We start from the raw sequence: 11,095 nt of genomic DNA, 5'->3' as shown, positions 1-11,095 counted from the left end.
ACTGAAGGGGGGTCAGTGCTTTAACCACTAGCGACTGCTTTTCTAGGGATATGTTTCAGTGTGATAACTTGACTGGAATAACAACACGTTAAGAGAACATGCACCTGCGCCACCTTGAAACCACTTTTCATTTACAGGACATGTGCCAGAAACAATGATGACCAGCTGGAATACAAATAATGGGCATTCAATGACGCTTGATACCGTTCTGCTACATCAAAGCAAATGTGCAAGAAAATCCATGCGCCCACACGTCAGGACAAAAGGCAGCTACATGAAACCAACAGGAGCTAAAGAAAAGGCAACTTTCAAAATAAAGCTAGATATTTTCTAAAGACTGAAAACGTTGTTTTGACATTGTGAGTACATTTGTGGTGGCACTGATCCTCCTCTGTACCGATCTCATCGTTAAATGTGGGTATTCTGAGAACTGAGGCACACTGTAGTGTTGTGTCTTTCACAAACACACAACAACAGAAGCCAGAGCCTTTAAAAGATGAAAGAAGCAACTGAGATCTTAAAGATTTCACCACGATTTCCATGAAAGGAGAGGTTACTGGGAAACGTCTGCCAGAACAAGCACCTGTTAGTAACAATACACTTCATAACAGTTCACGCTGTGCTCAACAAAACCAAAATAACTGCATTCCACACATGATCACCAGATAAACTGCAAAGGCAGCATGTGGAATGTGCACTGACAACAACGAAGCAATTCATCACAGCAGTGGAACAGGTATCAGGGAATAGTTCAAACCCTGTCATTTCCGGTTTCGACTATAACAACACATTACCTGTGCTGACACTTTCAAAACACATTCTGCTGCAGTAAGATACTTTTCGGTGACTGGATTTTATAACTTAACAAAATGCTTCATCTGAAGCTGTTGTTGGAATGAAGCCTGAAAGACTGATGAGTCAAAACTAATCACAATCTTTATTCAGCAAACAACATAGTGGATGTCAGAAAACACCAACAACACAAACAGTTGAAGGCGACCAGGACCTGAAACACAAATATACAGAGCTTATACAATGAGTAGCAACTGAAGGGTGTGTCAGGGTCAAAGGACAATGGGAAATATAGAAGGACTGCTGCTCTAAATATAACCAACATGGCCTGGTCTTCACCCCCAAAACAGGTGAGGATACTCTCATCAAGAGAAAGGCTGTTTGTAGCAACACATCATATCTGCAGGCTACTCAAACAACCTGCCTGGATCTCGTACAGCAGGCTCGATTGACTGGTACTAGTGGATACTCCAGTGATTGCGTCACTACAACACTAGGATTGCAGAGAGACACGTCCCTCTGCTTTCTTTAAACAGTGAGTAACGCACATGTGATCTCTTGAGTCAATTTGCTCAAAGATCTCAGAGAGTTGTTGATGGGCCGGGAGCTGCCAAAGACTGGAGCACAAATTTGCTACCGTGTGTGTTTTTGGGCTTAAAAAATAAAGAAAAAAAAAAAAACACCTGACAACCAAACACACAGTCACAAGTGCAGAGAATGCAAACCCTCTTTGCAATTTGTACCCTGGGATTGGCTTATTAGCAGAAAATAAGAAAAAGATTCATGAGCAGAATACTGAGAAGGCAAACTGTCAAAACAAATACATTCGCCGCCATCAGCTCACTTTCACCCTGCGCAAATCATGAATAGCTGTGAGTCAAATACACTGTAAGCAAGCTGCCCTCCTGGTGTCCTCAGCTTTTCATAAAGATCAGGCCCTGGGGCGCACGCAGCAGCTCTGAATGCAACGGCTGACTTAATAGGGATAGGACTGGACCTGATCGATAACCTGTTAGGGAAGCCAAGGAGCAGAGGCAGCTAAATTAGCCGGGCTGAGATCCTGACACCCATGAATTCTAATGAGGACACTCGCAGAACCGCATCGCCACCGAGCATGACATCTCGCCACAAAGGGACGGACAAGAACACGGTGCATTAATAACATGGCCGCTCACCATGTCCCACATCAGGACTAATGCATCCTCCAACCGATATCTATACGCCCATTTGTCTTATGACGATTTCATCCGGTTTCTCTGTCCGCTTCTTATTACCAGCTTAGAACAACCCTGCCCGGCCAAAAGGATGACAGCTCAGTTTAAGCAGTAATAACATCTTGAGCTTAATGTGATCATAAATCAAACATCAGGATTTTAACTGAGACGCTGTCACGGGCGTGAGCACAATGGGCCGTGATCGATTCTTTGAGGCAGAGTACCACAGCTAAACAGCTGAGTGGGCTGCGCGGGCAGAATGAGTATTGACAAAGGCCCATCAGCACAGGCACAGGGCCAGGTTCAAAGCACCACAGCCAACCAGGAAATTGAGTCTTCTCTCCACAGACCTATTTCCCAGAATGTAAAGAAAGGTCTCCACCGGTATGCACAAGTCCACTCTACACAGACAGCCGATCTGTCTTGGTCTTATCGTTAGCTTCAAAAGTAAACTCCTGAGAGAATAAATCACAGAAAGTCAAAACAGCACTACCTCTACATCCTCCTTTGGTGTCACAGAAAAGAGATATAGTAAGAAATATGAGCAGGGAAGACTGTCTGGCAGCGTTCAAGAGCACGGACACTGAAGCACGCTGGCTTTCTCTGTGACTGTTTGGCCTCAAATACAACAAGAAGTGGAAACCAATTCAGATAGGCCTTAATTTTTCATTAACATGCATCCTTGCACACACATATGCAGCCAGTTCACATAGACTAGTTACATGATTGGAAATACTGACTGTGGGGTAAGTCTGAAACAGTAGGGATGAGCAGAATCATTTCAGACAGTCACAGCAGAGAATGATGATTTATGGTAACAGGCTCATTTTCAGTACTAAGATTATTATCGCTCTTCTCATCTTCTTGTTCCTGCTTCTCCAATTGTGCTATTCTTACTCTGCCTCATGCTTTCCTCCCCCCATTGTCTGTACTCCTCCCTCTTTGACCCCATTTTTGTTTTCTTTCATTTCTTTCGTCTTCTCCCAGTTTAAATCCAACACATCCTTCAAACAAGAATCCTTCTAAGGGAAATTTCTGAGGCAGCGATGTGCCAGCTGCCTCTTCTCTCTGTTCCCATTATTGCCTCTGCTGCAGAACCACAGGGATGGTTCATAGATACCCAGCCAGAAACAAAGTCCTCACACAGGCTCTGCACAGAGGACAGGCAGTTAGTGTGCATCTGGAGGAAACTTGGTTCAATCAGCTATCAGATAATCTATCCCCTATATCCCTCTATCCACATCTGCACCTGCGTACTGACCTATGACAGTTCATCACTCTCTCTAGTTCTGTTTATTTGGTGATCCTCAGCTGTTCACTGCTACACCAAAGGGACAGCTTCTGAAATTAATCAGCCTGTAGCCAATCTGTCTGCAGACACATCAGGGTCATTTCTGCTCAAAGCACACTTGTTGCATGACAGACGCTCGATCCAGTCGTTTGTCTCATCGGCAAGCCGGTGGCAGTGCACATCGGCAACAAAGTAATGACAACGTTAAAGGATGACAAGAAGGAAAGAACAAGTTAGAGACACCAGAGCAACTGCATCACCGTCACTGTGCCACTCACTGATTTACGTCCTCATAGCAAAGTTTAACACAGGCTCTAACCTAACTTCATACACCATATAGGGATATAACCATAGCTTTTATTGTTTTTAAATAAACACTGTGCAAAAAAGGTTTGGGGTTTTATTTTGAAAGTTTCCTAGTGTATAGATTGAAACTTCTTTTTGCTGTCTCCATTTCCTATAGTATGTTCTTACAGCATGAAAAATAACATGGCAACATAAAATCAGTTTAAACTGTGAATCTTTTTATAAAAATGGGTGAAACACAAAAAGGATGAGCTGATCTCGATTAGATTACGGTTCCTGATGACACAGGCACTGCCAGGCTCTGGTCTCTGCAATGTTTAGAAACTGACCTCTTCTTATCTCAGAAGGGATAAACAGCTACAGGGACGGCTCGCTGCTGGAGACTGAGGAAGTGTGTGTGCACATCTCTGCGCTGCATGTCCACCAGCAGCAACCTGGAGACACAGCTGCTGCTGACATTACAGCACGAGCACTCAGCGAGCAGAGAAAGGCAGTGCTGGTGAATCAGCACACACTCACCTCTACTGCCTCTAAACATGTCTGTGAAGTCATGGTGCCGGCCAGTGAGAGGCACAGCTCGTGTAAGGATGTTGTCTTTGTCATTGTCCTGTTTATTACTACAGAGAGGCTCTATGGACAGGAGTAAAAAGGCAGGAGGAAGAGGGGTGCCCATGTCCGTAAACATCTGGGGCAGCTTTGGAGAGCTCTGCCGTTTGATTGTAAATTGTTTCATTGTAAATATGATACAGGAATCATCTAATGAGAAACCACATTAGGCAAACTTTCATTCTTTCTCTTCCATCACCTCATCGGTCTGGCCTGACTGTCACTCACTGCAGAAACGGAGAAAAATAAATACATGCGAGACAGGAGGAGGCAGAAAGGCACGCCGCTGTCTGACAGAGGGAGTGGACTAGGAGAATGTGAGGCGGTACAGGGGTGTGCAGAAGGAGAGGGCCACTCCAGGGAGGGACAGACCCATGAAAAAGAGCAGTTGAGACCTGCTTTGGTATTCACAGCAGCCACTGCCGTCTGGGGGTTTCAGTATGCCCACTGGCTCTCACCGCCGTCCCTCGCCGCTGACAGCTGGCGGGGCGGAGAAGTGTGACAGGTTTTGGGAATGAGCTGGGAGAGCAGTAAGTGGGCGGGGATGATGGGTGGATGTCATATCAGGTGTGTATATCTGTGATACACATACGCTTAAACACGCACACACACACAGACGAGGAGGGTGCCAGTAAAGCTTCACTTGCACTGGAAACACTGGCCTCCATGTTCAGAGCTGCATGAGGAGCGTGACATGACAGGAAGAACAGGATTCATGATTATTATGCAACCCATGACTTTTATCTACATCAATGATGCAGTCGTTAAAAAATAAAATACAGTAAATACCATAATATAATGAGATAAAAATTAAGGTCTGACTGTTGAAGTCTCTGAAACTGTGATGCTTTGATTTGTTTTGTTTTTGTGTGTGTGCCTTTGTATTACATACATTATGGGACCGGAACCTGTTAACACACTCCCATTGTGGGGACCTGGCCATAAAATCTGGTGGCAACATGGTTTAAGGTCAGGGTGAGGTTAAGGTTAGGCGTTAGGCAAGCAGGGGTTATGGTTAAGGTTAGGAATAGTCTACAGAAAATGAATGTAAGCCAATGTAAAGTCCCCACAAGGAATGAAACCACAGCGTATGTGTGTGTACTTAAAGCATAAAGATAAAGGAATCTACTGAGACAAACCTTCACTGTAGATACAGACGTGACAAAGGCAGCAAATGGAACAGAAGTTTAGTTCCCGGTGGGAGACGGAGCCTCAGAATCAGAGCGATCCTGACAGCTCCCCTCTGCTGGTGTAGAGCAGCTTAGCCAGAGAAGCTGTGACTGCACCATGGGGGGAAGCACATTAGCACAGACTGTGCTCTTACTGCTCCGCTGCACTGACGATAGCAAACGTATGAAGTGTCAACCTCAATATGCCACCACCAGCGAGACAAAAAGAAAAGAGACGATGAGTGCCTGTTTCAGAGAGAACAAATTTGCTGATTACCGCATCATGCTAAGGTCGGCAAAATGTCTAGCAGCATTTGGAGTTAGTATAATGTTTGGTGGTGTATGTTCCTCATTCTGCCAATGTACATGCATCAGCAGCAGGAAAGCAGGAGCACCGTCACCAATCAGGGCTCAAGCTTTGGCGAGGGACTCTGCTACGACTCAGCACTGTGCAAACCACAGGAGTCGTACTCCACCGTTAACAGCCTGAACATACACACAAGTAGTGCCGCAATGATTATGTGATTAATCAATTATAGTTGATTGAGAGAAAGGGTATTGACTAATATTCTGATAAATGATCATTTTAGTCATTTTCTAAACAAAATACCAAACATTTTCTGGTTCCGGTTTCCAAGTGATTTAATGTTATTCTTTGTCATAAATGATTACTATGAACTATTACTACAAAACAAACCATTTGAGGATGTTACCTTGGGCTGTGGAAAATTATAAATAGGCATTTTTCACAATGTTCTGACCTTTAAAAGACACAAAAACCATTTAACTCTGAAAATAATAGGCAAATTATTCAACAATGAAAGGAGCAGCTGTAAACACAGGGCGTTTAGTTTGAGTACAGGGTGTGCGATTCTCATTTTCCTCAACTGCTCGGTCCAGCACGTAAAACCATAAGCTAAGGCTCAGGTGGCTGTCAAGCAGCATTATGAGAAAATGTAATGTAAAGTGAAAATTACACCAGGAAGCTAAATTAAAACACTAAATCACAAAGTAACTCCTGGGCGGCACTGAACATCACAAGCCGGTGATGGATAACAGTGTAAGAGGATCTGAGGCAGGGGGATGGATCTTTTGAGTGTGTCTCTGCTGAAGAAAGTCTAACAGGGGGATTAATGAAGCCGCTGCAATGATCTCAAACTCAGGTGTTCGGGCTTATTCTTACCCGGATGCCTTACGGCAGCTTTTGTCTTCAGGATCCTTTTCTAGTCTCTTTAGTATAAAAGGACTGTGCACCTGAAAAAGAACATATCTATTACATCCAAAACTTAAAACTGTCTGAACTCCTCATGATTTAGAGAACATATCAAAATAAAAGCCCAGAGTAAGACCTCTGCGGACTTTACTACTAATGGCTCCCTTTCATAAATGAAAATGATAAATTAAAGAAAATGAAAGCTCCTTGTTTCATCGCCTCTCCCTGTATGAAATTACACATACGACCACAATCATTTCTCACTAGATACTGTAGGTAGCCCATAGCTGCTAAGTGCCACCTTCCTGATATACACTTGAATTAAAAAGTGACTCTTAGATGAACTTTTTTCATAGCTTAAATAAAGAATAACTAAGTGAAAGGATCATCACTGCCTTACTCTATTAAATACTGCAAACACTACACATTTGTATTAATGATTTTGTATTATGGTCTCAGTTGATTATACCATAATAAGGCCCCTGTAGCCCACAACGTGGAGCTCTAAAGTTCAATAAAGGTTTCTGATTGTTCTTTTTTTTTGTAATTAGATCAATCCTCCGGTCGAAATGCAAGAACACTTAACATCACAGCAAACAAGCTACTGTCTGACAAGTGTTTTCCATCTAGGCCTTGCCCTTAGAAGTGGATTCATATACTGCCAACAGATATAATCTCTGGAGAGGAGCTAAAAAATGGGGGCCTTGGTCATCTCAGTTTATTCCTATCATTAACTTGTTCAGACTTGTTCAGGAGAAAACCTTTTGAAAGCCTTGATTTCCCCACTTCCATTACAGACCTAATGTGTGAATCCAGTGTACTCCAGGAACAGAAAGCTAAATAGTCCATCCAATAAGCTCCATGAGACAAAAAACAAGCAGATCTAAGTCTCTTTACAGCGTGGATCAATTGGCTGCCCACTCTTGCGTCCCTAAGCTGCAGCAGGTAGCGCCGATCGCTGGCCCTCTACTCTCAGTCCTGCCCTCAAGGTTACTGCCCATCGCCTTGCTCCTGTCACAGTGAGGAAGCTGTATACTGAGTGTTCGGGCTGGCCCGAAACCAGAACACCACTCGAGACAAACCTCTGTTTTCTGTCTTGACTGCGCAGGAGAAGTGTCAAGAAGCTGGTGTCAGGGCTGATTTGATTTAAAAGCTGCATGATAACTCCCTCCATTAGGAACTGCTAAAGGGAGTAAGATTCTAAAGAAAGGGTCTGAACAATCTTAAGGATTCACTTAGAGGATAATATGGCCAGTAGGAATAAAGGAGGCAATACAGCATGATGGAAGAAGATTAAGAGCAAAGGTACAGAACACAGGTAAAAGTGGGGGCTATAGTAAAATATAGATGTAGCAAAGGAAGGAAAATACCAGAGACAAAGAGGAATGGCACAAAGTGATGATAAGATATAATGAGCTGAGGGAGAAGATAAGACAACTAGGCAGCAAGGAAGTGAAATAATGTAAATGCTTCCTTTCCAGGGGCAGGAAAAAAGAACGTGAAGTAATGTTTTTGAGCCAGACACAAATTTTACCTAATCGTAACCTCAAGCTCCTCACATTCTCACAGCATGTATCCTCACGCCCAACTTTCCCAGTCTCCTGAGAATATATGTTTACATCTATACAGCTCGGCTAACACCTGACCCGCCCACCGCCCGCCTCGTCTTGGCACGGAGCAGCCATCAATGATGGATAATGCGTGAATTAACCATGAGAGAGCGGGGAGAGATATAAGCACGCAGTGAGGCCCCGAGGGGAACAGAGGAGCCTATGCTAAGCAGCCTGCACACACACCAAAGTGTAGCATCACTTAAACAACCAACGTTACATAACACAAGGTCAAGAGAAATGTTAGAAAGCCTGTAACAGTGTGAATGTTGTGCAATAATGTACCTGTACCAAACTTGACTATAATGTCCAAACTCAGGCAAACGCTAGACACTTGATCAAATTTCACACAAATCAATCACTCCCAGTGAACATAAATGTTTAAAGCATTGTGATTTTGACTGTTACCACCCGTGTTTAACCTAGGGTACATCAGAAAGATCAAACTCCTTACAGAGAAGCATCCCGAAGCAGAAATGCCCACCAGCCATGGTTGCAGTTAGCACAGCATCCTGGGGATTTAAGGATATGGGCCTAATTGATTCAATTAAGCTCAATGCTGCAAGCAGACTGACACTGTATAAGCTGGCAAGTCCCTGCTAAGTGTTTGTCAAGTGCCACACTCAGCAGAGCCTCTATCAAATCCATCCATCCACACAAACATAAACACACAGGTGACCTCTGTCCCACATGACTAGTGCTGTCAGTATGTTTTGGCACCTTTAACACATTCAGTAGGTACAATACGTCTGTGAGCCATACATCAGCACAAACCTAGGCTCACATCCAAATCAGCCAGCTTTTGGCTGAGCCTATTTACAATGGCTTTAGAGCAGTGTGTGTGTTCACCTTCATGCATGTGCGCGTTAAGTGTGATGACTACATGAGTGTGTTAACGGTTCCTTAGAGGAGCTCGGGATAGGACAGGCAACACCAGTGCATGGAAGAAAAGAAGATTACAGCCTGGATTCAGACAAGTTTAATGACTGTTCAGGGCTTATGTTGTAGTGCAGGCAGCTCTGGGCACTGAGCAAGCTTAACCTCATTCATGGTGTTTGGCAGGACTGCACCAAAAACACTAGTAGAAGTTTGAACGTCTCCACATGAATGAACAGCAGCAGTGCAGATAGACAGTTCAGACAAGCTTAACCCAGCTGAAAGCACAAAGCTGTCCTATACACTACACTCCTAATATGCTTAAAGAATGCGCGCGCGCACGCACACGCACACACACGTGAAAACCTTCAGCACACTGGCCTAGGGGCAAGCAGGAGCTCATCTGTACCCCGACATCCCTATTATTTATTCACGGGACTAGTCACACCTCTCCTAAGCTTCTCAGTATTCAGGTTACTACAGGTTTGTGTGTGTGTGTGTGTGTGTGTGTGTGTGTGTTGGGGGGCTTAAATGAGGATGGCCGCACACACACCTGGTTTCACAGTCTTCAGGCGGATGGGCTCCCGAAAGTGGCAGATGACAGCCAGGGTGTCTCGGTTGGTGAGTCCGCTCACCGGAGTGCCGTTCACCTCCAGCAGCACGTCCCCGCTGCTGGGAAACCTCCCCGCGTGACAAACCATCGCCTCCGAAACTATGTGTCCGACGTGGGGGAACTCTCCCAGCTCAGCGCCGCCTCGTACCTCAACTATCGTGACCAACTCCCCAGAACCCCCCCACGACACGGTGCACTCCTGCACTTTTGTGGACCAGTGCTTCTTCTTTTTCAGTGTTTTGGACATTGTTGTTAGCGCTTGTAAATCTGAAAGAAAGTCCAAGAACGACTGTCCTTCAGCGCAAGACCCGCTACTGATCCTAAGACGCAATGACGCACGGAAAAATCATTGCAGATTAAAGTTGGGGCTGCGTCCTTGTGTAGTATTCCATTCCAGGGAAACAAGTCTTTTCACATCAAACTCCTTCTGCTGACAATCAGTCCTTCCACTGAATAGAGCATCACCTGTCTGCGACTGGGGACGCGAGACCAGCTGCGTCAGTGTCGCATTGAAGCGGAAAGTGCTGGTTCTGATGCTGGGGCGTCTCGATCCCAAAACCTCGGTGTACCGCGCGCGTTCAAAAAAGCGTCCTCTACGCCTTTAAACTACGAGATAACAACGCAGAGCAGTCCCGTGCGCACCAGAGCGTTTCGGTTCAAAAGCTTGGAGTAATATATACCAAAAAAATCGCCAGCCGAAATGGATAACACTGCCCAGAAACCATTGTAAAAGTTCAAAAACTGATTACTAAACGAAAATAAACCTGCTTTTGAGTATTTATCCGCGCAATGACAGTTCTTCATCCAAGGCTATTGAAGCGCTAACTTTACTCTGCGCACCTGTCCTCTTTTCCTGCCCTCCTCCGCGGTGACATCAGCAAGGCAGCCCTTGGAAACGGAAAAACATACCTGGCCCTCCTCTGAACAGTGCGATTATAAAACCCTTTGAAAACATTGTATTACTGCTCCTTGTTCTTGGTTGCGCGCTCTGCGCTCTCCACTCTTCTGCTTTTCCGGAGGCACCGTGGGGATTTTATCTACTAAAAACTACGCAGCAACATGTAACTGACGCGATCCGATTAGGCTTCGCTCCCTAATTTTTTTTTTATCTTTCCGTGTTGCTTTCCTGATTGCAGGGGCTTCTGTCCAATCAGGGTTTGGGGGCTGGTCCGAAAGCTTTGCCATTAAACCAATGGTAAAGGGCAAGAGGCGGGTCTCCTGTTATTGGGAAGCGCAGGATTTTGTTTCCATGGTGTGTTTAGCAAGGCGGGGTTCCCTGCACTGGGACATATAATTTCACGTGGGAAATGTTTATTACAGGTTCTTGATAGTCGACTTACAATAAGTGTCCAATGTTGGTCGAATGTTTGTGCTGTTTTCTGGGTGTTCCTAATGCATCACCGCG

General features: G+C 44.8%; 1 protein-coding gene across 1 annotated transcript in view; it reads right to left on the bottom strand.

Annotated features, from left to right (window-relative positions):
- Positions 1-11,036, bottom strand: part of magi3a (membrane associated guanylate kinase, WW and PDZ domain containing 3a) — a 107,058-nt gene extending 96,022 nt beyond the window's left edge. The window contains exon 1 of the mRNA XM_020617775.1: positions 9,631-11,036. Coding sequence (XP_020473431.1) covers positions 9,631-9,937 — 307 coding nt within the window. The 5' untranslated portion in view covers positions 9,938-11,036. The remainder of the gene's footprint in view (positions 1-9,630) is intronic.
- Between the last annotated feature and the right edge of the window lie 59 nt (positions 11,037-11,095).

This window comes from Monopterus albus, unplaced genomic scaffold (assembly GCF_001952655.1).
Source record: "Monopterus albus unplaced genomic scaffold, M_albus_1.0 scaffold194.1, whole genome shotgun sequence".
Lineage (NCBI taxonomy): Eukaryota > Metazoa > Chordata > Actinopteri > Synbranchiformes > Synbranchidae > Monopterus > Monopterus albus.
The sequence above is the reverse complement of the archived record's forward strand: the minus strand, read 5'-3'. Positions and strand labels throughout refer to the sequence as shown.